At 51.3% G+C, this 27,209-nt stretch overlaps 1 protein-coding gene across 5 annotated transcripts in view; it reads left to right on the top strand.

Annotated features, from left to right (window-relative positions):
• The window catches only part of Adgrd1 (adhesion G protein-coupled receptor D1), a 116,111-nt gene that overhangs the window by 79,077 nt on the left and 9,825 nt on the right, over positions 1-27,209 (top strand). For all 5 annotated transcript variants that reach the window (XM_048433707.3, XM_048433709.3, XM_048433708.3 and 2 more), the window contains 6 exons: positions 4,864-4,987; positions 11,104-11,207; positions 12,192-12,303; positions 12,611-12,764; positions 21,704-21,770; positions 23,129-23,195. In XM_048433707.3, the coding sequence (XP_048289664.3) occupies positions 4,864-4,987; positions 11,104-11,207; positions 12,192-12,303; positions 12,611-12,764; positions 21,704-21,770; positions 23,129-23,195 (628 nt within the window). The remainder of the gene's footprint in view (positions 1-4,863; positions 4,988-11,103; positions 11,208-12,191; positions 12,304-12,610; positions 12,765-21,703; positions 21,771-23,128; positions 23,196-27,209) is intronic.

The following is a 27,209-nucleotide window of genomic DNA, read 5'->3' as shown; positions in this document are numbered from 1 at the left end:
GCTTTCGATAGCCTCGGTTTTTAAAAGGTGCTTCAGGTTGTTTATACCTATACTGTAGAGCTCCCGGGAAACAATGCATTCGTGGCAGGAGTTCCATAAATGTCAGCGAGGTCACATTAAGAGGCAGTTATGCACAGGTCTTGCTACTGTTCTGTTAACTTGTCCTGTCAATCACACCGGGCCCTCAGTACCTATAATTTTGTAGTAGATATGCAACCAACTACAAACCTGAAATGTTTGGGCTGGGGGGAATTACACCTTTAATGGGCATGGGCAGCCTTCTGCTTGTCATTATTCCCTCCTTGATATAACTGTCCGCATGCCATTCACATTGCAATGGACATTGTGCATCATCTGGAGACTAGCATAAGAGGGTATGTGGCGGCTCAGTATAAACTTTGGGCCACTTTAAATCTTTGAATTTCTTTGGAGGGTTCTGGAAGCCAATTCTAAGAGTGAGAAGCTGAGCTCAGACTCACAGGCCAGTAGGACAGGAAGATAGCAAGATCAAAGCCTGCTGAGGCTACAGAGTGAGTTCAAGGCTATCCCAGGCAGCTCAGCGAGACCCTGTCTCAAAACAAAAAGGAAAAACGGTGATGGAGATATGGCTTAGTGGTAGGTAGAACCCTTGCTTAGCGTGCGCGAGGCTCTTGGTTCAGTCTGAGAGGCGGAGTGAACAAGACCCAAGAAAGATGAACTGAGAGGAGGCGTGTAGATTCTCCTCTGTGATTGATGGTGGCCTGGGATAGTTTGCTCCCCAGGTGCTCCCCGTGGTCCCTCCTTCTTTACCCTGGGAGATAAGTGCTACACTGAGGTTCTCCCCATCACATCGAGACACACTCTGCTGCCCCTTTTAAAAGCAATTTTTTATTATTTTTAATTAGGGGTGTGTGTGTGCACCTGTGGGTATATGCACACAAGTCAGACGATAGAGAGAGCTAGAAGCCAGAGATATCGGATCAGCTGGAGCTAGAGTTACAGGTGGTTCTGAGCCTCCCAGTGCGGGTGCTTGGGTGCTCTGGAAGAGCAATAAGAACTCTTAATTCCCACAAGATTTCTCCTGGCTTTGCTCTACCCCTACAGCATGTATTTTCTAGTGCTATAGCTTCACCCATTTTTTTTAATTTTCTTTTATTAAAAGTGGGTTTTTAAGACCATCTCTTAGACTTGTTCAGACGATTGACATTTCGTGCCCTCGTGTCTGGCTGCAGTGGATACTGCATGACTTTAAGAGTATTCTAAGATGTAATTAATACCCACCTGTAGTTCCTCCTGCCCATCGATTGTAAGGTTGTCACTGCTGTCAGTAGATCTTTACAGGTTTTTTTGTTTCTGCCCACAGACAATCAGCTATCTTGTAGAGCAATTACAGACAAGACCAGGGCCATGGCATGGACGCCTACACTTATCCCATCTCTAGCTATTTTTATGCCTGTGTGCAGAGCCACGTTTCTGTCTGGCGTAATGTCCCTTTAACCTTCCTTGTACTGCGAGCCTGCTGGAAGTAAATTCAGTTATCGCTCGATCGTCTGAGAACAAGGTTCTCTTTCAGTTTTGAAAGATGTCTTCCCTGGTCTTAGAATTCTGGGCTACTTTTTCTAATTTTATTTTTTTATTATCTGTAATCTTAAACATATTTATTTCTGTGCGTACATTTGTAGTTAGTTGGGTGTAGCTACCATCGCTCCGGAGTGTGTGTGGAGTGATCAGAGGATGGATGACCTGCAGCCCACATCAGCTCTCTCCTTCTAGCCTATGTGTCCCAGAGATCAACTGAACTCAGGCCCTCAGTTTTGACAGCAAAATGCTTTTACTGGCTGAGGAGCCATTCTGCCAGGAGACATGGGCCACTTTTGGAAAAGATTAATACTGTAAGAAATTACACAATGACTCTCTTGGTATATACTGAATATTTATGAATATATGCTTTTACTTATTTCCTTTGTGGGACCCAGAGCTGATCATGCTAGGCACGTGCTCTATCACTGAACCCCCTCCCCCACCCCCTAATAGATCCACATTCCTCTTTTCTATTTGTTTGAGACAGGTCTCACTTTACCAAGTAGCTTAAAAATGTACTGTCTAGCTCAGACTGGCCTCGAACTCACAGCAAGTCTCCTGTCTCAGCCTCCTAAGTGTTAAGATTGTAGGCATGTACCACCACGTCTGGGCTTTGAAATATCATTCTTCTCATTTTTAAAGACCAAACCTTATTTTTTCAAGAAAACAAATACTTCTTCTTCTTTTTTTTTTTCACATCGTACCCTGAGTTTATGCACGTGTTTTGAAATAATTTGTGCGTCATGAACACTTACGTTCATAGGAAATATACAGAAGTGTTTTAGTCCAACATTTCTTACATTGTTCCACACCGTTTTCTTTTGGGTTCCGCCTCTGTTGATGCCTGCTTCTTTTACTGTATTTATATACGTCACATTGTATTTATGTACCCAAGTGAACATATTGCTGCCACGACGTGGACGTCCCAGGTCACAGGCCGTGCATATTTTTTTTGATGCTATCTGAACCGGCTCAGCTGTCTTCTGGGCAGATTTATTTCTGCGCGGCTGGGAAGCTTCCCGCTCGTCCCCACCACCTCCCTGGGGAGCAGATTTCCATCCCGTCCAGAGGTAACACCTCTCAGAACTCAGCTTCCCTGGCTGATTATGGCAGAGTCACACCTGCGGGGTTCTGTTTCGGGTCACGACTTTCATGGATGGTCTGTGCCGAGGGCCACGTCCATCCTCCTGACAGGACGGTTTCCACCCCTGTTAATTCTCAGGGTCACCTCAAATGGAAATGTGGCATCCTCGCATTAAGTAGGCATACAAAGTAGCTTCATAAAACACAGTCGCCTGTATGGCGGTCCTGGGAAAGTTAGATCCAAATGCGGGGTGGGGGAGGGGCCCACGACTCCTTTGTATTCTGCCCTTGTTGATGGGGATCTGGTTCCTCCACGCATGGTTCCATTGGCCCAGGCTTTGCTTCTTGCCGGTTGCCTCCGACCTCCAGCTAGAGGTGGCTCATTCATCATGAAAACCACCCAGAGAGCTGCTGTTCCCTGCATCTCAGTTACCAGGTGCAGTGCCCACACCAGGGCCCCGGTCCCACACTCTCAGCCCCACCCCCCAGCAGGGTTTCTATTGCAAGGGCTAGCTACAGGCCTCTTTGGGATATAAAACTTCTACAGCTGGGTGCCCATGGATTTCTTCGGGGAGCAAGATGGGGGCATGGATTACCTCGCTCCCAGCGCCTACCCTTGGAGAAGTAAGAACTATAGCAGAATACTAATCAGAGACAGTCTGAGGCTCAGACTCCTTCAGCTCGGTAGTCTGGGGGCTCCTGCCTCAAGCTGAGACGCAGGTTTGTCTTTGCGAACAAAGATACCTGCTTGTCACTTGAAAGGGCAGAGAAGTACACACGAGAAAGTGACAGTGGCCAGCACACTCGCTGCAAAGATTAACCGGCTGGCATCAGTGCATACTGGCCCGGGTGTCACTGTGAGAAGAAATCACAGCTCCAGCAGCAATTAGAGACTTGAACATTTCAGAAAAGCAAACATTCCGTTTGACCCCAGCCTCCCGCCCCGACCTCCTCCCCGGGGTTTGAAGACCACTGTGAGGAGGCTGTCAGTTCCTCAGTAATTTGCATTCATTTATGTGTGAATCCACAGAAACCAGGTAGCTGCTGCCTCCCGCATACCGTTATGATGTTGTGTGTGTCGTTCCTGTGTTTTGTGTGTAATGATAGACACTGGCCAAGGGTTATTTTTAGAATAAGTTCTTGGGGGTTGAAGAGATGGTTCAGCGGTAAAGAGCACAGACTGCCTTCCAGAGGACCTGCGTTTCAATTCCCAGCACACACATGGCAGCTCACAACCACCTGTAACTTCAGCTCCAGGAGATCTGACGCCCTCTTCTGGCCTCTGCAGGCACCTGTATTTCCATACAGATATCCCCAGACCTCAACACACACATACACACACACACACACACACACACACACACACACACACACTAAAATAAAACCCTTAAGATAAAATTTTAAGTGACAATAATGTGTGTGCATGCAGAGTGCATGTGTGTGTGTGTGTGTGTGTGTGTGTGTGTGTGTGTGTGTGGCTGCACATGCCCACACATATGTCATGCTCAAAGGAGGCCATCAAGTGCCTTCCATACTTCCCCAGCTTAGCCTGTGAGTCAGGGTCTCTCCTTGAATCTTGAGCTTGTGTTCTTATTGGCTGGACTGGCAATCCCAGCAATCCCCCTGCTTCCACTCGTCCACAGCACTGGATTTATAGGAGGACACAGGACCATGCCCAGCTGCTACACAGGTGCTGGGAATCAAATGTAGGTCTTCATCATTTGCACAACGAGTAACCCTGACCACTGAACCGTATCTCCCGCCCTAATGTTTCTAAAATGCTAGGTAGGAGTTTCATGTTTACATAGACCACGTCATATATTTGCAGGCACTGCATTCTGGTTATTTTTATATTACTTATATACACCTTGTGTTTTTACATATCTGTCCCCGGACATGCGCTTAAGAACTGTAACGCATTTTCTTAGATCACTCATGATTCCCCAGTTCCCAAGCTGGACTCTGGATCGCACACATGTCTTCCCAGGGTGGGAGGGGTCTAGGTGCGTCCTCAGTGAACCAAGCTGAGGCAGTGATCCCAGCCTCTCTCTGTCTCAGAAGAGATCTTTCTGTGGTCTCGCTAGTGCCAGCCACCTCCCAGTTTTAATACCCGAAGACAGTTTGCACCCTGGCGTCAGTGTTAGCCAGTGAGTTGTTGAGCCTGTGGGACTGAGGGGTGCCATTGTCCCCACTAATCATGCCTGTCGATTGTGCCCTCAGCTCCGGGGAAGGTGTCTGGTCAAGTCAGGGCTGTGCGCTCACAGAGGGAAACCTCAGCCACTCAGTGTGCCACTGTACGCATCTCACCAACTTTGCCATCCTCATGCAAGTGGTCCCACTGCAGGTGAGTGCCACATAGATGCCGCCTGGCCCTCGGGTCACGGCAGCTGTCGCCGCCCCTGGAACAGGTCTAGACTGTCTACAAACCGATCTCCTATCCGGGAGGAGGCTGGACACATTATCGTCTTTGAAGAGCAAGCTGGGGAGGCTGACATGTGGTTCACATGGAAACCTACATGGGTTAAGGGAGCATGATGGGACATCAGACACAGACCACAGGCCTGGAGGGGAGATCAGTGAGAAGCTGTGAACCCCTGGGAAGATGCTCTAGAGTTGTAGGAAGCCAATGGCTTCCAACAAGCACACATTGAGAGGGGCAGGGAAGGTACCTTGGCCAGTGATGTTCCTTCCTTCTTTGTGGGTGGTTAAATGAGTGAGCATCCAGTGTGCTGGCTGGGACCCTGAATGTCCCCAAAGACCACTCAGAGGGAAAGCGCAAGTGCACCCCTAGACTAACTGAGAGAGACAGGAGCTTTCACACTATTGGGGACATTTCAAACGACACCAGGGTAGAGAGCTTCCTCCTCTGGGTCCCCCACATGCTGGACCATTGATCTGAGGAATATTCTGCTTTTCTTTGGCCTACCCAGGAGGGTCTGCTGAGCAAAACAAAGGGATGTGTACTCTCCAGGGAGTGGACACTCATGCCTGGCGTTTATCCCACGAGATATCCAATCTTCAAAGTCAAAAAGGAGGAAAAACAAAAAGCAGAAGAAGAAGGAAATCCAGACTCATTTATATCACAAATCTGTCACCAGTCAGTATTGGTGACACCAAATTTAGACAGCCTGTGGGTGTCTTCGGGGGAGAAAATTCACATCTATTCATTGCTAGGAAAGGTTGATTTGAAAATGGTTTAAAATTATCCCTGTTTAAAAGGAACAGTTCATGAACATTAACGAAATTAAGGCAGATCTCACAAGTGAGGCCAAGCCTGGGGCACACTTACAGAATTCAAAAGGTGGCACAAATGACCTCATCTCCTCGACACCAAGCCAGCTTCTTCCTGGGCACCTAAATTCACCCTCATGGCCTTTGAGCTTGTGGTTCAAGCCTGCCCTTGGAGGTTCTCGTCCCACTGTGCCCCCATCTATTTTACTCTCTGAGGTTTCTCCAGGCCTCCTCCACACCTGGCTTCTTCCTAAGCACTCACTTCTGGAGGCTTCTGTCTTCTTCCCGGGTGAGTGTGGCCTTTCTGTGCTATCTTAATAGACAGTGAGACATCCCTGAGTAGTAACTTAGACTAGTGGACCACTGTTAGGAGGGATGCTCTAAGATGATGCCCCAGGAGACACCAAGATGGTGTCCTAGGAGACTCGAGAATGTGTCTGAGGCTGGCCTTGGCCACTTAAGTATTGACGAAGTTTAAAGGTGGAAGGGCTTGGCTATCGCATCAGAAGCTCATGCTCAGATACTTTACCCGAAAGTCTCGATTTCTTGTTTGCAGGAAAGTAAAGCAGGGCTTGGGAGAAGGCTTAGTGATTAAAGCGCCTGCCTTGCAAGCCTGAACACTGGAGTTTGTTCCCAGAAATACACTTACGGGTTGCATGGGTTTTCATGTAATTCCAACCTTGGAGGGTAGAGGTGGGATCACCAGAGCAAGCTAGCTAGCCAGACTAGCCATTTGGGAAAGCTCTGGGCTTGACCGAGAAACCCTGCCTCAATGAATAAGGTGGAAGAGGGGTGGGGGAAGATTTCTGACATCAAGTTCAGGCCTCCACATGTAAGCACTCGTGTGCACATGCACCATACACATGTGCCATGCACGCACACATGTGCACGCATACACACACACACATACACCTTCGGTTTGTGCTGAAGTAGTAGGGAGAAGGACTTGGCTGCTCCAAGGGGCTCTTTGGGCAGAGTGGCCCCGTCTGCTCTCCCTGGTGGGAGCCTCAACTGACCTCCTGCAGTCTCTCCGGGCACTTCAAGGGCAGGGAGTTTGTGGTCGCTGACTCAGAGGGATCCAGCCCTGAAACCAACACCACGTTTTGTCTTTTTTTGTTTTGTTTTATTTTTGCGTTTCTAAATCTGGCCATGGTGGGAAAGAAAGGGCACAGCCAGTGCACACAACGCTGTCGTTAAGCTGGTGCTGGGCGTGTTGTGTGGGGTGCTGTCGTGGAACCCTTTCCCACTCGTGACCATTGCACCATCTCTAGCATGGATCCAAGATAGGGGCAGTCATATATCGCAATGAAGGGGGCCCGTATGTAGGTGTGAAAGCAAGGAGTGATGAGACTGGTGTGACCACCATGTGAGTCACTTTTGTGGTCCCAGGAATGTGCTATAGCCAGGGTCACGTGGGTGTTTCTTGAGGCTGGAGGAGTATATGAGGACTGGGCACAAACAGGCTCCTTCTGCAGGATATTCAGCCTATGCATGGCAGGCAGCCTCCAGTAAATACTGTAAGTCAACTATGCCAGCTATTGGGGTACACTGGGTTCCTCCTTGCCATGTGCTGTGTGGGTCTGCTGAGCTCAGCTCTGCCATCTGCAGCAGGGTGGGGCATAGGTGGGCGTGCTCCTGGAGGCCCACGGCAGATAGCATAAAGGGAGGAGTGGGCACCATCCACTCTGGGAACCCAGCCTCAGCATCCTGCTTTTAGTCCCTAACCCCGAGCACTCAGTTGTGGGGTCAGTCTCTGAACCAGCCATCATTTCCTAATGCCCAGTCCTGAGTCCCATTCCCTGAACTCCATGCCTGGCCCAGAATGAGCTCTGAGCATGAGGGTCTTCGGGATGTCCTCATGTCAGTTTGGGGCAGAGAGAGGAGGAGGAGGGGTGGGTCTAGCCACTCCCACCGGGGCTGTGGACCTTTGGCATTAAAATGTCAGTGTTGGAAGCAGCTCAGTGAATAAAGTATTTACCATGCAAGTGCGGACTAGAGTTTAGGTCCCTAGTCACCCAAAGAAAAACAGAATGGGCTTAGGTGAATCCCTGGCGCAAGCTGGCTAACTGGGCTAACCCATACAGCTCTGGCTTCAGCAAAAGACCGTGTCCCAGTAATAAAGCGGGGAGAGAGACTGAAGGGAATACCGGATGGCAATGTCACCTGTGCAGACTGGAGATCTCAGAGCGGACTCCCTCTTCCTCACTTCCCTGCTCCCTGTCCTGTCCCCTCCACCTCCTCCCTCTTCAGGTTCATTTCTGGCCCCCATCTTGTCTCTTATTGTCTCACTCTCTCCCCATGGTAGCCCCCCCCCCACGCTGGTTACTCCCTGCCAGGCCTCTTTCCCTTCAGGCTCTGGGGAGACTCCTGGGCTGCCTGGGTCACGGAAGCGAATCTAGAAATAACAAGAGAGATAACTGTAAAAACTACTCTTAGGGGAGCGAGGGAGGGAAGGAGAGAGGAGGGCGCCTGGGACACAGGAGATGAAGGGGAAGTGTGTACAAGGCTGCCAGGTTCCTCTGGGGAGCCCTGCCCTGGTTCCTTACTCTGGGGTCCCCCCTTCTGACTCCCTGATGTCAGTTCTGCTAGCCAGACCCACGATGCCACAGTTGAAATAGAGACCTGGATGGTGCCGGTGTTATTCTAGAATCTTCACTAAGAATCAGCTGCTCTGAGCTGTGGGGGTGGGGCAGGAACTCTCTCTGTGAGTGTGGGGGGAGTCAGGAGCTCTCTGCAGAAGGAAACTGCCTGCCTCCTTTGGGATCCTATTTCAGGAGGAGGCTGCCTTCAGAATGGGGTTCTTTCTCCAAGGGCAAGGATAGGCTTGGTGGCTATAGGTGCAGAGACAGGGCAGATGGGGCAGAGGGAAGTCTCCATCCTAGAGGGCCCCAAATGAAGCAAAGGGCTGAGGATGGCCATCATGGGCAGCTCGGGCTACAGGGTTGAAGCGGACCATAGCCTAGGTTCTGGCCTCCTTATGGACAGAGGACCCCACAGGAGTCCAAGGACCAGATGGAAGAGGCATAAGGAAGTGGAGGAGTTCTTTGTGGATTCTGTAGAGAGTACACACACCGGGCAGAGAGCAAACCAACATCCCGCCTCTCCCTCTCTCCTGTCTCCTGGGTCCTGCACACACGCAGGCTTTTCCATCATCACCGACATGCCTTCTGAGCCTGCAGCAAGCACCCTTTGTTCTCTGAACAAAGGGTGAAGATTGCTCCGTTTTCACAAATGAATCCGTGAATCTTCGCGATTGCTCCGGCTAGGTGCATACAGACCAGACACATTCACGGGACCCACTGCCGTGTCTCCCCAGGACTCTGGCCTCCATGGGGGCATGCGTTAGTGGTGGTTGTTTCTCTAGCCATTTCAAACAAGGGTGATATGTCACACACCCCTTCACCTCCTCTTTTGGGTGCTGTCCTCCTGGTGAACCTGAAGCCCAAGAATTTCAGTGTTAAAACCCATGCCGCTGTCTTAAGCTGCCTGGCTGTGCCTCTGAGAAACAGGGAACACCTTTGCCTGCAGTTAATTCTTTCCCTCAGCAATTTGGGGTCAGGGTTTGGCAGCCCAGGGAGAGGGTCGTTTTCTCCTGGTGGCTGGTGTTTATGAAGGACTCAGTCCTGAGAACCTATGTCACACCGGCCCTGTGTCTTTGGTCCAAGGGTTTCTTATCCATCCCTGCCTGGCTTTGGACTGCAGGCTGACCTCAGTTTCTGACAACCAGTTCAGATGATGGGGAAAGAGCCCAATAGTTTTTTTTTTTTTTTTATCCTCTGTGGGCTACAAGTGCCTCTTGGGAGAGGGACTGCATCCTGTTATGGCACCAGTTGCCACTAGGACCCCAGGCCCTGGGTTCTGCCCTATAGCCAGGAAAGTAGTTCCCTGTTGTGTTTGACATCTTAGTCACTTCATCAGCCCTGAGCTTTTGATGAAAGTCCTGAATTTTGTTCACTGTGAAGGGCAGATATGCCTTGTTTTCCCGGTAAGCCAGGTGGCTGATGGGAGACACAGAGACTCCTGGGTCCTAGGAGGAGGTGCTGGAGCCCTGGACCCCTTAGTTGACTCTCATGAGGGACCTGAGCTGGGGGGGGGAGCTAGACTCCATATCTGATTAACCCCATGAGAGGTCATGGGATCTCCATTCTGCCACAGCAGCTGGGTGGCATCTCCATCCTGCCACTGCGGCCAGGTGGCATCTCTATCCTGCCACAGCAGCCGGGTGGCTCATGCCCACCTCTACCTGCACTGTGCATCCTTCTCCATGGGACACAGAATGCTGACAGTCTGGGGTCAGCCCTAGCCAGGCTCCTGCCTGTGGCCAACAAATGCTATAAAGCTGATTAAGATGACGGACAGTTGCCAAGCTAGAACTGCTCAGGGAACTATGGTGTCTCTCAAGGTCTGGCTATACCTGGGTTCTATCCAGGGCCAGAATGCTGCATGGAGGGATCTTGGCATCCATTGCAGCTGGGACACAATCCCTGAGAGCCACAGATGGGAAAGAACCAGCCTCAACCGAATAGAGATGGGTACCGGATGCTAGGGCATGGATGGGACGCTCAGGTAAAGGTTGCCAGGCTCTAGTCGGGTGCAAATTCTGTTTACGCATGTCTTGTTATGCCACGAAAGATGGGCTACTCCAACAGATGTCAGCCTAGGTGACCACGTGGGTGTCCACTCAAGAGAAAGTCCCAAGGGCTTGTGTGTGCCTGCCAATGAAGATGAGCATATGGTGGCTGGCAATTTGGGGACGAGCAATGCTCTTGAGCTGAGGGCCAGAGAGGGTATTGACTTTCTGTGGGTCAGAAGAGCCTTTCAACCACCCTACTGTGTGTGCTCTTCCTAGCATGAGGCCTTTATGTCTATGAATCCACTGACCCTTCCCCTCTTCAAGTCCCTCACTGTTATTTCCTAAATTTCATAGCCAGGGGAGACATATGTCCCTGGTTATCCTAGGCCACCCCTTCAGACATGGCTGGATTGCCTTGAGTCTGGGGGTGTTGTCATAGAATAGGTCGGGCAGCCTAAGTCAGGAATCCAGGAGATCCGGCATAGCAACCTGAAATAAGAAATGTCAACCCTGAAGTCCAGTGTGGCATATCCCTCTGCCTGTGGCTGGGGCAGGAGGCCGGCCCTGGTCAGCATCACTATGGCATCACGTGCTACCTTGGCAGTCTTGGAATGGGGTAGAAGGCCAGCCGCCCACACCTTGCTCTCTTCCTGCAGCTCTCACACGGACACCAGGTGGCGCTGTCGTCCATCAGTTACGTTGGCTGCTCCCTGTCAGTCCTCTGCCTGGCTGCCACACTGGTCACCTTCGCAGTACTGTCGTGAGTCACCCCTCTCCCTGTGTCCCCAGGAGGTCTAGCAACTTACTGGAAATGTCTATGCATCCTGCCACTCTGGTCACACCCCTCTCTGGCTTTGAAGACCCTGAGGGGGTGCGTCTGAGCCCTGCTAGATGTGACTATGTGACTGCTCTCCCAGGGATGCTCACTTTCAAAATCTGAGGTGCAGGGAAGATAGAAAGAAATATCAGGGCCCGTGGAGTGGGGTTAGCAGGTTTCAGACACACTCGAAAACCCCATATCAACACTTGAGGAGTTCTGGGGGTGGGGGTGGGGTGGGATCTGAGCCAGGCAAGAGTTAGCACAGGCATCCTTGACTCTCCCCTCCTCAGCAAGCTATGATGTCTGGTTTTGAGGCCAAGTCATGCATAAGTGCCTTTGGATGGGGTCCATCAATAACCAAGAAAGCCAAGGAATAACTAAATGCTTTCTTGCTCAGTCTGCCAGGCACAAGGAGACAGTGCAGAGGTGAGCATCTTGGGGTGGGAGGCTAGGAAGCTATCCCTGTCGGTGGCCATCCAAGACTACAGGCAGAGCCCTGCCAGGAACCATTCTCCTGTATCCAAGCAGCTCCTTCCCTCCCTACTATTCTCGATGATGTTGATGGTACTATGGGGTACATATTCTTGCAGGTTCTGATTCAGAATTCAGATTGATGTTCCCACCCCACACCCCCTCCCCAGGGTGGAGGGTGTGGAACAGAAGAGGGCCCAGGGAATTTAGAAGAACCACTGGGATGTCAGAAAAGGCTGAGGCTGTGCAGGATGGTTGGGTTTATGAAAGGAGCTGGGATGCTAGCCAAGAGGAAAAGGGAGCCGCTGAGGGTCCAAGCAGGGAGCGACAGCATGGGGAAGTAGGGTCTATAAGGATACCCATGGTGTCTCAAAGAGAAGTAGGGAGGGGGCCAGAGTGGGGAGGGATGCCGAGGCTGAGCTCCGGGACTCACACTGGCCTGTCTGTCTCCAGTTCTGTCAGTACCATTCGGAACCAGCGTTACCACATCCACGCCAACCTGTCCTTTGCTGTCCTGGTGGCCCAGGTCCTGTTGCTCATCAGTTTCCGTATGGAGCCCGGCACGGTGAGTAGGTGCCGATCCTCACCCTGCGGCTGTCCTTCTGCACCCAGGTGTCTCTTCAGGAGACACCGGGAAGGGGATGCCTTGGAGTCCTTCCTTGAGTCATCTTGTTAGGAGTGAGCATGGGTGGCGAGTGACAGTCAGAGGTCGTAAGAAGAACTTTGGACTGAGAAACTGAGCCTCGGCTCCCTGGGATGAAAATGAGGTCATGTGACTAGAGGCATCCAGGAAATAGACGCGGGGAAGAAAAACCTCAGCAGGGCTGCTGGGCACCTTGTGACCTCACCCTGCATCTTTGTTTGATCCCCAGGTCCCATGCCAGGTGTTGGCTGTCCTCCTACACTACTTCTTCCTGAGTGCCTTTGCTTGGATGATGGTGGAGGGCCTACATCTCTACAGCATGGTGATAAAGGTCTTCGGGTCAGAGGACAGCAAGCATCTCTACTACTACGGGATAGGCTGGGGTATGTGGTGGGGGGTGGGCAGATGGCAGGGATGGGCCAGGCTATGTGGTAGGGGTGGGGCAGGTGGCAGGGGTGGAACCAATTAAGGTAAGTAGGGAGGGATGAGGCGGGTCAAGCAAAAGTGGGGCAGATGGGGTGGAGTGGGGCTTAGTGGCAGTGAAGCAGAGTAGGTGAATGTGGGACAGGGTTTGGGGGAGATGAGACGGGTCTTATGGAGGTGGGATGGGTTCAGGTGGGGATGGGTTCAGGTGGGGATGGGATGGGATCAGGTGGGGATGGGATCAGGTGGAGATGGGATGGGATCAGGTGGGGATGGGATGGGTTCAGGTGGGAATGGGATGGGATCAGGTGGAGATGGGATGGGATCAGGTAGGGATGGGATCAGGTGGGGATGGGACCAGGTGGGGATGGGATCAGGTGGAGATGGGATGGGATCAGGTGGGGATGGGATCAGGTGGGGATGGGATGGGATCAGGTGGGGATGGGATGGGATCAGGTAGGGATGGGATGGGATCAGGTAGGGATGGGATGGGATCAGGTAGGGATGGGGTGGGATCAGGTGGAGATAGGATGGGGTTGGGCAGATCAGGTTGTGGGGTGACACCGGTGAAGATGGGAACAGTCAGCATGCTTCGACTTTTGAACGTATCGAGGTTTGCCTCCTGGCTTATTAATGTTCCATCGCCTCGGGAAGAATGGGCTGTCTGCTGTTGGAATGTGTGTTCTCTCAACGTCAGGCCTAGCTGTCTCAAGGTGACATCTGAGCTCTCTGTTTTGGCCTAGATCTTTCCTCTCGTTGCTCTTCCAGCTATTTGAAGTGAGGTAGTGACGTCACTTGGTCTGTTTCCTGTTTCTCCCCCTTTGCCTTCTTTTGAATTAAGTGGGTATTTTCCTGCGCAGCATTTTAATTCTCCTAATGAGTTTTCCGCCGCTCTTTTTCTGGGTTGTTTTCTTAGTGGCTGCCCCCGTGCTTAGTGTATGCATTTCAGCATATTAAAATCTATTTTATGTTCTTACTAAATTACAGCGCAACACGGAAACGCTGCTTTTAAGTGGTTCTATTACTTTATTCCTCTTTCTGTGGTTATTGCTACACATATCACAACTACATGGGGGGAGCAGGCTGTAATATTACTTTATCAGCCTCGCCTCTCTAAAAGAGGCCGAGAGAGGAGATGGGTTGTGCTCCTACAGCTTTTGTCCTGTTATCCATCGGACGCACCGTGTCTGCGTTTGTCCCTGTGAGTCTGAATTGCCATCTGGCCCTGTCACTGTGTCCCAACACAGCTTTGTCACTCTCCCTCTCCTGTATGCCTCAGAAGCTTATTGCATTTCTATTTGTTATGGGCCTAATAATGCAGCTCTATAAATGTCATTTGATATTATTGCTTTTTAACTCAATTGAGGGGAAAAAAAGAGGGCACACAAGTCTATTGTTGCTGATAATTCCATAATTTATCAGCGCTGTTGTGTGCGTAGGTCTGTGTTTCTACGCGTGTGCGTGCATTTGTGTGCGTAGGTGTGCGTCTCTCTGTGCGTGTGTGTTTCTGGATGTCTGCATGCATGTGTCTTTGCGTCTGCACTGATGTACATATCTGTGCATGCCATTGCCTTTGGTGCCTGTGTCTGATGAGGCAGGCCCTCTGAACACATGCTCAGATAGTTGTTTATCTGGGAGTGTCTGTCTCCCCTTCATTTTACAAGGCAGTCATGCAGGACATGGATTCTTTCCCCTGGGGCACTTTGTGGCCCCTTGTTGCCTCTGTCTCCATGGTTGGCTCTGAAGTCTGCTCTTTATCCAGGTCCTGGAGCTGAAGGGCTGCTTTTCTCCCGTGGTGTTCAGCGGTTTCATTTTCTTTCAGCCTTTGCACTCAGTCGTGTCCAGGCTGCCTCCCTCCTGCTTTCTCTGGCGTTCTTCCTGGGCCTTATCAGCTGTTGAAGCGGCGGCCACGTGTCTTCAGACATCCGCTTCGCTCTGCTCTCCTCTCTGACACTCTCTGGTGCCTGCCCTAAGTCCTATGGCGTCTGCGTTTCTCTGGGGACTCTGTTGGCTCCTGCTTCCTCTGATCTTCAAGTCATAAAGTTTTCGTGTTGTTTAAGTCCCCTGACTCTTCCTCCTGCTGCTTGGCCCCTGCTGGCTCCTCTAGTGGAGTTTCCGTTTCAGTGATTGATTATATTTTTCGCTTCCAGAGTGCCCATTTGATCCTCGTTTCTCCTTTTTTATTTCTAAATTCCCATCTGCTCTCTAATACCCTGAAGAGACCTTGCCTGCCCGTCACACTCTGCTGGTGGCTTTAGTTAGTTCTCTCAGCATCTTCAATGACATCGGCCCCTCCCAGGCAGTTGTGAAGGCCACATTTTTCTGCGATCCTGTATGACTTAGAACTTTGGCTGAGGGCCTGGTGTTTTGGGATGAGCTCGCTCAGAGCTCCGAGCCTCCTCAAGTGTCCACCTGTCGGCTGGCTCGCTGCTCTGTTGCTTTAACTGCTTGACGCTGGTCCTGGACTGACCTTTCCTAGCGGGGCGTGAGAGAGCAGGGACAGAGTGAGGACAGTGCCCGCCTGGTGTCATGCTGTTCTTCGTAGGTCTCTGGGAAGGGACAGTGGCCTCTGATCTGCAGAGCCCCTCTCTATCCTAAGAGCCAGCTGAGGTAGGACACAGATAGCTGCCACATCTGTACAGATGAGCATCCTTCGGACTGGGGTTGGAGGCGGGCAAGCAGCATGGGTGTCAATGGCTTCCAATTGACCTTTCCAATGTAGAGCTGAGGGCTAGGGATTTTGACTCTATCTCCCACGAAGATCCTGCAGGCCTGGGCTGGGGAGCATGGGAAGGGCTGAGCCTTGGCTTGTGTCACCAGCCAGCTAAGCAGGTGAGTCACTCAAGTGTCCCTGGCCTCCCTATTCTTACATGGGTTTTGTAGTCGTCCTTGAGATTTTTTATCTCAGTCTGCTACACACACTTAGGAAAGTTTACAGGGATTTTGAAAGTTTCAAAAGTCGGATCCTTATCATCCATCGTCTCACTGGGCCACGGCCTGTACAGCGTCCTGCTTGTTGGCTGCGTTGACTCTTGCCCATCCCAAGGAGCCCCTGCCAGCACAGTGGATCTGCTTCCTGCCAGTGTCGCACAGAGGATGGGCACCCACCGCTTCCGCAATTGTTATAAAACATGGGCCAGGCGTCAGAGACCTGCTGCTTACTTCCACTTCCCTTCAAATGGGTTTAATTTCCTCAGCCCTCATTATGCAAACAGCAGATTAACCGTGTTTACTGTGTGTGCTTTGGAGTTGGCAAATGTCATTTATTTGAGACCGAAGTGGAGGCGTTGACACTTGACACTTTGGTCGGGATTCCCAGGAGAGACGAGAGCAGAGGATGTGTGGGTGGGCAGCTACCTCCTACGGCTGCAGGCCATGCAGCTGGTACCCGCCGTCCCCATGGTTCCCACTCAGCGTGACTACTCAGTTTATCACTGCTCCTGTTCAGCCTGACAGCTTATTGGTTCAGTATATGTATGGCACAAGGCTGGGCATCCCCTGCTCTCCCTCCCTTCTGTGAGGCTGGTTCAGGTGTGACCTGCTCCCTCAGGCCCCCCGATTGCCCAAGTTGAAGGATGGTTTCTTCTTGTGACTTCTGACTTCAGTTAGGAAAGGTCTAGAAATAGACGTGGGACTACCTACTGTAGCTTACTAATTTCTTCATGGAAACTGGTCATTCTGGTAGAGAGGGCCAGGTGCTCGGGACTGATCGACGGCGTGTGTGGATGTGTGCGTGGGTGTGTGGAGAGGTGTGTGATGGGTGTGTGGGTGGGTTGTGGGTGTGTGGTGTGACAGGTGCGTGAGTAGGGCTGTGAGTGGGTGAGTGGGTGTGGGAGCAGATTGTGAATGGGTGTGTGTTGGTGTGCGAGTGTGTGACAATCCATTCTATCCATCCTGGAGGAATATCTAACTTGCTCTGCCAGTACTGGAGAAAGATGAGCCATTGGTCAATATTAAAACACCGAGGGCCATTACCTACAACGGCAAAGTCCCTTTGAAAACCAAGGAGGCAGGGCATCCTGCTTCCCAATGTGGCAGGATCTGGCATCTTCTGATGCCCACACATGTGGTCCTCACAGAACTCAGTCTGCAGCCCTGATACAAGCTCTCTACAAACAGAACTCCAGGCAGCTCTGACCCCCACAGCCTCCATCCATCTTCCTACCATCCTGCCTTTAATTAATTTCGTCAGGAGCCCGTGAACTGTGCCTTTCATCTTGCCAGGGCTAGGTTGGCTTTGGGCCTAAGTACAGTCAGTCTGCAGGCAGCAGGGTTTTTAGCCCCCAGCCCCTAATGAAGCAGGAATTGGAACTGACCCAGGAGACCTCATTGCAGGCAGAGACCCCAGGAAACATAGCCGCTTCCCCTCAGATCGCTCCCTGGCGGTGCTTCACCCTGCACATAATCGACGCTTTTAGAAATCTGATGCTGTGTGGAAGCTGAGGTGAGGCGGGGAGGCATGGAGTCGGTTACAGGTTTGCTGGCAGCCGTGCCCTGAGCTGGGGACAGGGGTTTGTGGAAGCGAGGGGAACAGGTTGTGTCCCTAGGGAGATGAGGGACTGTGGTGCCTGCATTTTGATGGAGCCAGCTGGAATTTGATTACCAACCCAGCCCTGAGAGATGTCACGAGGTTTATTGTTCTCTATTGAACTTGATGTCTTCTGTGACTCCCCCCATCATCTGGGGCGAGACCCCATCGAAGCCCGTTCCAGGCCTGCCTTCCTCTGCCTTTTTATTTAGGACGCCAGCTCAGCCTCTGTGCGGTGGTGGGTTATTAATCAGGGCCTGCTGGGCGATGCTGCGGGAATCACCAGCTTCCTACCTTTGGCTGGGTTTAAATGCTGTCCGCGTTAGGGTTATCACTACTGTGATGAAACACTGCGACCAAGCATCAACGTGGGGAGGAAAGGGTTTATTTGATCCACAGGCCCATGTAACAGTTCCTCATCAGAGACAGTGAGGACAGGCACTCAAGCAGGGCAGGAGCTGCGAGGCAGGAGCTGCGAGGCAGGAGCTGAAGCAGAGGCCATGGAGGGGTGCTGCTTACCAGCTTGCTCCCCATGGTTTGCTCAGTCTGTTTTCTTATAAAACCCAGGGCCACCAGCCCAGGGATGACACCACCCACCATGGGCTGGGCCCTCCCCACGCAATCACTAATTAAGAAAATGCCTTACAGCTGGATCCTATGACGTTCTCAACTGAGGCTCCCCCTGTTGACTCTAGCTGGTGCCGAGTTGTCAGAAAACTAGCCAGTACAAATGCCAAGCACTGGCTTGGGGTTTTTGAGACCCATCCACCCTGAACAGTGCCAGCGAGAGGGTTAAGAGCCCAGAGTCCAGAGTGCAGAGGTCACCACCAGAACCAGTGCTGGGAACTCAGTGCTGAACCCGTGAAAAGCACACGGCATTCCAGCCAGCCTGCCACACAGAGCAAGGTCCCAGGAGCCTCACTGTGCAGAGCACATGCTTGCCACAGGTGGAAAAACAGCAAACATGGAAAGGCGGCTGTAACATGAGAGCCGGCTTGTTGGGGTATCTGTCCCACCCGGTACCCCACATCCAGCAAGTTCCAAAGAAATAACAGAGTCTACATTTGGTTACAAACTGATTGGCCCATTAGGTCAGGCTACTTATTAGCTCTTATAACTTATGTTACCCCATTATCCTTATCTACGTTAGCACATGGCTCAGTACCTTTTCCAGTGGGGCAGCTTACATCTTTCCTCTCTGCTGGTCTGGGCAGAACTGCGGAGGGAGTTTCCTGCTTCCCAGAATACTCCCAGTCTCTTTGCTCCACCCCTACTTCCTGTCTGGCTTTCCCGCCTATACTGCCTGCCTGGCCAATCAGCGTTTTATTAAAATATGATTGACAGAATACAGACAATTCTCCCACACCAGGGGGTCTCAGTAATTTCTCAGGAGGTGTCCAAGCATTCCCCAGCAGTAGTTCCCCAGATATGTCTGTCACCCCAACCAAGATCTTAGGAGGCCAAATCTAGGGTTGGCATTAGGCCGGGCTCTCTGAAAGGCCCCCCGTGTTCCTGAGAGGAGCGCATCTCAACCCAGGGAGACCGTGTTTGCAGTGACAGGGCCAGAAGGAGTCCAGATGGCCCACAAAGGAGCCACACAAGTTTGCTAGGGTTTTGGGGAAGACAGTTTCGGACGAGAAGTTGGTGAGAGCAGCTGCGGAACCTGAGTCACCCAGGATGCTGTTTAGGACAAGGATCAGTGTCACACTCGAGGGCTTTACCGTTCATATGCATCTCATGGGGTCCTTGCCCCATGTGATCTCCATTCAGAGAGGTTCAGCCAGCTCTCTGAGGTTGCACAGCAGGTTTGGTGCGTCCTCAGGAAGGGAGCAAGGTGTCATTTGATCCCACGACCCAGGCTTCTTCCCTTTGTTGTCTTCTGTCTGTGTCTACTGTCTTTGTTTTTCCGTCTGTGAACTTTTCTTTCTAATTTCGGACCCAAAAGACACACAATCAGATTCCCAAAGCAGGTCACACGGATGAAAGGAAGGAAGGAAGAAAGAAAGAGAAGGAGAGCGGTCAAGAGCAAGGGAGAGAGAGGGAAAGAGAGGGGTGGGTAGGTGGATGAAGCCCCAGGCTTTCCACCTCTCTGCTTGGCACTGTCTCCTGAGCAACCTATCCACCCTCTCGCTGTCCCCTGACTGCTCATCGATCATGTGATGATATACAGTCATGACCTGGGTCCAGGTCACTCATTCAAAGTATCGGAGGCAAAGTTGCCATCTTGGGTGGACTGGGAGAGCCTGACGTAAGATGTGTGCCTTCCGGAGCCTGGGGATGCTACATCATCACTTGCCTTGGTGTCTTCATGATGCCCGAGGCTGTGGCTGCATCCAGCAGGGAGCAGAGAGTCATCGCCAACATTTCCTCCAATCACCACGGAGAAGCGGCCATCTTTGCCCAGCGGCACTTGCAGGGGAGGCCGAGGGTGACTCGGGTCCACAGCACTGGTTGTTTCCTGTGCTGGCCACTGCGTTCAGAGACTCCCTGATGTCTCATGTCTTTGGGTTTAAACTGGTCCTTGCCTCAGAGGCAAAGGATGTGGGGGAAACGTCTTAAAAGACGAAGCTAGAATTCTGATCGAGAGAACGGAGGCATGAATACCTTTCCGTCTGCAGGGGGCACTAGAGAGCTGTGGGGTGGAGACACAGGACTCCTCTCACACATTTGGGTGAAGCTGAAAATGAGTTTCCTCTAGAGCAGTGGTACGCAGACTTCCTAACGCTGCGACCCCTTACTGCAGCGCCTCACGTTGTGATGACCCCCTAATCATAAAATTACCTTTGTTGCTACTTCATAACTGTAATTTTGCTACTGTTATGAATCGTAATGTAAATATCTGATATGCGGCCCCTGTGAAGGGTCAGGTGACCCCCCCCCACCCCCAGGTTGAGAATCTGTTTTCTAGAGCCCTTTCTCCTTGGAGGGATCTTATGGTGTGGTAGGGAGCCAGTTCCTTTGGCTCTTTGGCCACCCCCACCTGTCCCACCAATGTCCTTGCCCTCTCCGCAATGCCATGAGGAGAGAGTTCTTTCTTTCCAGTCTCGAAGGCAGTCTTGCTTTGGAGTCCCTGCTGGAGTCTTATTGGTTTATCCAGGTCACATGTCCATCTTTCAATAAATCCTATGGACATGGGGGGATTGATGGTCCCCTGAGACAGTCACGGGTCACAAGCCTGAGAGCCAGGAAGGAGCCAGCCTCTGGGCCCCGCAGATGTGGAGCAGAATGGCTGGCTGGAGAGTTATGGGCTCAAACACTGGCAGCGTGGGGACTGTATATTTGATAGTCTAGTTTTAGACTATCAAGGTCCTGGATCACTTCCTTCCCCTGTGGCTATGGAGTGGTTTCTGGCCTCACACTCTCTTAGGGAGTATCTTAGGTTTTATTGCTGTGACTAGGAACAATGACCACAACAACTACTTTTCTTTCTTTTTTTTTTTTTTTTGGCTAGGTTTTCATTTATTTTTAAAAACATAATAAAATAAGATATAATAAAATAAAACAAAAACTATCACATCGAAGTAGGATAGGACGAACCAAGAGAAGGCCCAAGAACCAGAGACCCATTCATTCTCACACCCAGGAATCCCATTAAAACTACTAAACTGGAAGTCATATATTTACAGAAATGATTTACTTTATTCGTTTATTTAATTTTTCAAGACAGGATTTCTCTTTGTAACAGCCATGGCTATCCTGAAACTAGCCTTTGTAGACCAGGCTGGTCTCAAACTCACAGAGATCTGCCTGCCTCTGCCTCCTCAGTGTTGGGACTAAAGGCATGCACCACCACTGCCCACGAAGCAACTATTATAAAGAAAAACATTTAATTGGGGCTGGCTTACAGTTTCAGATGTTTAGCCCTTATCATCACACGATAAGGGCCACTCCCTATAGGCCAAGCATTCAAACACACAGTCTTTGGGGGCTATTCCTATTCAAATCATCCTAGGGAGCCATCCTGTGGAATGTGGGCTGTTCAGCCAATGCCCAGGACACGCATCCCTGTTAACATATACGAAATGTCTTCATCCACTCACACATGCTTCCTGTAAGTCAATTTGAGCTAGCTAGGAATCGTGGCCAAAACAGAGGACACCAAGCGTCCCTTCTTGTCACCATGAACCACCCTGCCCCAAGCACTGGACTGTGACAGACCCCTAAGCTCCTTGGTAGAACGAAAAGGAGGTGCTGTGTGAGTGAGATCGTGTGTGACCTCTGGCTTAGCCTGTGAGTTCCTTGTGTCTAACAGCACTCTGGGCCCAGTGCTCAGCCATGGTCCCCACGGCACATGCCAGCTATGAGCTGACCACACGCGTCTGTGGACAGAAGGGGTGGAAACATGCACATGACACCTCCATCTCTCTGCAGGGTGCCCTCTGCTCATCTGCATCATCTCCGTGTCATCCTCTATGGACAGTTATGGGACAAGTGACAGGTGAGTGACCCTCTGCCCACTGAACATGCCGGATGATTGGCAGGCCTCCTGTAGAGGAAGATGCTGGAAGGTGACCACAGTCTCAGAAGTCCACATTCACCTGGGTGGAGACTGAGCATCCGCTGGCTACCCCAGGCCTGCACAGAATAGCAATCCTCTTATGCTCTTAGAACAATGGAGCCAGGCGGTGGCGGCACACACCTTTAATCCCACCACGCGGGAAGCAGAGGCAGGAGAATTTCTGAGTTTGAGGCCAGCCTGGTCTACAAAGCAAGTTCCAGGGCAACCAAAACTACCCAGAGAAACCCTGTCTTGAAAACAAAAATAAAAACAAAAGCAAGCAAACAAAAAAACACCAACAAAAAAAGAACCACAATATGGATGTTACAATGTTCCAGGTTTCTTTTTCTTTTTGCATCTATTTATTCAGTGTGTGTGTGTGTGTGTGTGTGTGTGTGTGTGTATGTTAGTGTGTAAATGTACTTATATGCACGTGCATATGTGCATGTACACACACACTATGGCACACATGTGGAGGTCAGAGGACACCCTTCATAAGTCAGTCCCCTCCTTCCATGGCATGGGTCCTGGGGTTCGATCTCTGGTTGTCAGGAGGCCTGACAGAAAGTGCTTTTACCCCCGATCCTTCTGAGGGAATTTTTTAATCCATGTGGTTCTTCCAGCTGCGTGGCTCTAGTCACCTGTGAAGCCCATGTCTGTGACCTTCAGGCGTTTCTCGGGTATTAGTGAATATAGAGCATCTGGCTGAGGGAATATGAGAATATGCAAATGAGCACAGTCTGGAGTGCACAGGCCGATGGGTCTTGTAGCCCTTACTTGGCTGGGAGGTTTGGGCTGCCCTTTCCTGCTGTCTCAGTGGGTCCCAATTGTGTCATGAGGAAGGAGTATTAGTGTCCAGGATTGAGAAGATGACATTCCCAGACTCCACCCCAGCACTGGAAGGACATGGAACCCTGTGGGGGAAGCTAGCCATGTTGCCTGAGTTAGGGACCAAGTCTCTGAGAACAGGTAGACTCCCACATCCTAGTCGCATGTTTGAGCAATTGCTGGGACGCACTGGAACTTTTCCTGTGCATGGGAATGTAGTGACCAGAGCTCCCCAGAGGTGGCTGACCTAGGCATCAATCCTGAGAAATCCTCTCCAAGAAAAAAAAAAAATCCTGAGGTCACTGCGGAAATGATTGGATGAAGCATGGGTGTCGTAGCAGCTCCTGGAGCCGATGAATTCTTTCACTGTGCTGCAGGCCCTGACATTATTGTGGCTGAGGACCACTGGGGTGGAGGTGCCTCTGTGGATGGTGGACAAAGTTACCCAGGTAACTCTTTTCTCTCCACAGCTGCTGGCTGTCACTGGGGAGCGGTGCCATTTGGGCCTTTGTGGGCCCTGCCCTGCTGGTCATTGTGGTAAGTCCCCACCCCACTTCATGGGTAGAGTCAGGCAGGTCAGGGGAAGAGCCATGTGGACTGTTGCGGGCTCCCTGAGGATATACACCCCCAAATATAGCATCATGCTGACATTTATCTTTTATACTTGCTTTCTCTCCTGGGGATTGGCTACCCAGAGCCTCAGGAAAGCCCTGAGTTTGCAGCAACCCCAAATCCTCAGTGCACCTCACTGAGCTCAGGCCCAGAGGCCTGTCCCAGCACCCCAAGGCTGGGACGCTAGAGGGGACTCATGGGAACCCCACGTGTAAGTGAAGACTCACAAGCAGCAGCAAGGACAGCCAGGGGCATAGGTACCAGTATCAGCCACATAGCTCAAAGCAGGACGCCAGCCCTTGGCTAAGGAGCTCATTATCCTCCCTGTGGCTATTCTCTGTGGCAGGTGCCCCAGAGTTAGCAAGCAGCCAGACCCATTCAGCATCCTTGTAACCATGGCTACCTCCTCCTGCTGACCCCAGTGCTTGTGTGCTGAGGCTCATATCTGTTGGGATGTGGGAGTTCACAGAGCCAACTTAGTCACAGGGGTTGAGACACCATCACCACCCCTGCCTAGACTAGTCATAACTGGGATCTGGAGCTTCTGCCCACCTCCCTGCTATCTTTGCGTGGTGTTGTGTTCTTCATGGGTCCAGCATGGACCATTGCTGACCAATGCCAAAGGATACCCTTTATACAGATACATTGGCCTCCAGTAGGTTGGTTTGCTATTCCCAAGATGGGGTATCCCAGTTCCATCTTGATAGCGGAGTAGTGTGTGTGTCATACACACACACACACACACACACACACACACACACACACACACACCCTGTTCTCACATCTCAAGTGACACCAGACTTCACATATCACCAGATCAAGGGTGGGGTGACTTCTGGGATATCTTGGACTGCATCTGAGGGTCACCCTCTTCCTTCATCTACACGCACACTCCAAGAAGGTCATAACCCCTTCCCTCTCCTCTCCTTTTCCTGGCTATGACTTGTGTGACCTTCCTCATTCAGTGGCACTAGTTGAAGTAGGTCCCTGTTAGTAAATTATAAAAGAAATTGAGGAAGATGCCAAACTGCTGGACCTGTTCTTCTTCATAGAAATTCCTCTGATGCCCTCGTGCTGATGGGCACAATGATGCCTCTCTTGGCTGGGGGTTTACAGAGGGCAGAGAGTGAGCTGGCATCACAGGACCCTTTGTGGCAGGGAGGCCAGGCACTGTCACTACACTTGTGGCTGCTGCTAAACACGTGACTGTTGTAGCTCCTGATGTACTCTGGTGGGCCTGCTGCACCTTTTCCCACTGGAAGCTCTGCTCTGTGGGGTCCATAGGACCCAGGGTCCTGGAAGTCATTTCCTCTGTTCTTGGGGGTGGGGTTGGGTGTGGAGGTGGACCATGCCAGCTTTGAGGTTATTAGCCTTGGCCCAGGATCTATGTTTACAGGTCAGTCCCCTGAGGTGACTCCCAGGGCTTGGCTTCTGTCCTAGGCAAACTTGCATAGCCTCTTGGGAAAAGAAGCCCAGAGGACCTGGAAGCAGTGACCCAGCAGGGAGCCTCACAGGGTCTAGAAAGGGTCCCATTCAGTGTGGGAGTCACCTTCAAGAAGATCTGTGTTGTGTAGACTAGGGATGAGGTGGAGCCCAGCTCCTCCAGGTTTGTCTGGAGGAGAACTTCGGCCTCCACATGGGGTTCTTCCCATTAGTGGCTCTCAATGTAGAGACCACAACATATACAGGGCCATGGAGCTTCCCATGCCAGAGCTGTGCTGTGCCCAGGCTTACAGGAGGGCCAGCTGCCACTTTAAGTTGTTTTGGTGGCCTCATGGAGGCTTGGACAAGAGGTTGGTAGCAAGTCTTCCCACTGTCTGGGGTTTAACAGGACCCCTCATCACGCTAGCCATAACGTGAAAGCATTTTCAGTAGAGATTCCCACTCCCCCACATTCCCTGTTGGTTCAAGGGGCACCATCAGCATGAAGGCACCCGTGGGTTGGACAAGACAGGGAGTGCTTGTGTGTGAGGTCTGGCTTCCTTTCTTTCTCTGTGCATCTCTGGCTGTCCTGGAACTCACTCTGTAGACCAGGCTGGCCTTGAACTCACAGAGATCCTCCTGCCTCTGCCTGTCTGAGTGCTGGAATTAAAGGTATGTACCACCGTTATCCGGCTGGGTCAGTCATTCGTAACCTCAGGGATGGAAGTCCTCAGTCATACCATGTGATGTTTAAAGCTTGTCCTGTCGGTGGGGGATTGAATGACCTTTTCCCAGGGACCCCCTTAGACCGTCAGAAAACACAGACATTTACATTATGATTCATGACAGAAACAAAATTACAATTATGAAGTAGCAACAGAAATAATTTTTATGGTCAGGGGTCACCATATCGTGAGGAACTGTATTAATGGGTCACACATATGGAAGGCTGAGAATCACTGCTCTAAGGGCTCCTTGGTAAAGGACAGGGTTGGTTGCGTGCGACAGACATGACCACGCCTACTTTGAGGTCAGGTTTTGGGCCACAGCCACACCCGCTGATTTACAATATGTCTGCAACTGCTCTGATTGCAGTGCCGAGACACTCTGCAGCAGACACTGCAGCCTTCAGAGCCCAAAGTATTTACGACCCAGCCCTTGGCAGAAAAAGGTAGCCAATCTCTGGTGTGAGGCACGCCGTGGCCAGTCCTGCTGACTGCCAGGCCTCAGACTGGGTGCTGGGGTAAAACGTGGAATGGCATTTTCGTGCCCCGCCTCCTACTCCCCCCCCCCCCGAAGATGGAGTGGTTTGTGCCCTCCTGAGCCATGCCCTCATTCACCCAGCGGTTCTCTGCCTTACTTCCAAATGAAGGAAGCAAGTTTTGGATGTCAAGCGTGGCCTGACCCCATTTGTGGAAAAGCTCTCCACGGGCTCTTATTCTCAGGCAAGTGGGAAATGGCTGAGAAAATGTGGGGCGGATACTCCCAAATGGCGGCTCCCTGGGGAGCAGTGTGGGACTACCTCCCAAAACTTAGACTTCGTATGCATTAAAAAAAAAAAAACAACCCTGCATGGCTGGCATAGTTTTCAAGATTTATTTTGATTATTTTTAATGTTGTGGATGCATGCATCTTTGCGCGGGTTTGTGCCCGTGAGTGTGAGTGCAGGAGCCCGTGGAGGTTGGAAACACTGGATTCCTCGGATCAAGAGTTATAGTCAGTTATGAGACACCCTCCCCCCCACTACCACCAGTGTAGCTGCTGGGAACCAACCTCAGGCCCTTTGCAAAAGCAGTGCATTCTCTTAACTGCAGAACCCCCTTTCCAGCCCAGTTTTTGGAGACAGGGTTTCTCCGTGTGGTCCCGGCTGTTCTGAGACTCACTCTGTAGACCGTGCTGACCTTGAACCCAGAGATCCACCTGCCTCCCTGGTGCGGGAATTAAAAGGGTGTACCACCACCACCCGGCGGGTTTGCACACTTTTCAAGTAGAGTCATTTTAGAAAGTAGGATATGTGTGTCAGAAGGTGTAGTTTTACTTGTTCTAGCGAGGGCTAGGCTGCAGGTGTGGGAGGTTGTGCACAGTAGCTGGCCACCGAGACCTTGAGCTAAAGAGAAAAGCAGAACTGAGCCCCCAGCATCAGGACCCATCATCCCACTTAATGATGCTAAATGAAGCCCTGTCCAATGGACCAGAAGTTCCCCAGGGCTTCATCTGCACAAGATCTTGCAAGAAAGTACCATAGACCAGGGGCCTGCATGAAGGAAATTATCCTCTTACTGTCCCAGAAGCCAGCTATCCGAAATCAAAAGCTCGGCGGGTCAGTTCCCCTGCTTTCCTCTCTCCTTGGCCATTTGCCTGTGGGAGGCCATAGCTCTGTTTGATTACAACCCATACAAATGACCTCAGTTTAATATATCACCTCTCTGAGTGTCCCACCTCAAAATGTTGTGATAATCTGTGGTTATGCAGTAGAAGCTTGGCCACAAAGGAATGCAGGTTAGCTCAAGGAGCAAG

Source organism: Myodes glareolus, chromosome 2 (genome assembly GCF_982192425.1).
Source record: "Myodes glareolus chromosome 2, mMyoGla1.1, whole genome shotgun sequence".
In the NCBI taxonomy this organism is placed as follows: Eukaryota; Metazoa; Chordata; class Mammalia; order Rodentia; family Cricetidae; genus Myodes; species Myodes glareolus.
This window is presented reverse-complemented; position numbering and strand designations above follow the sequence as displayed.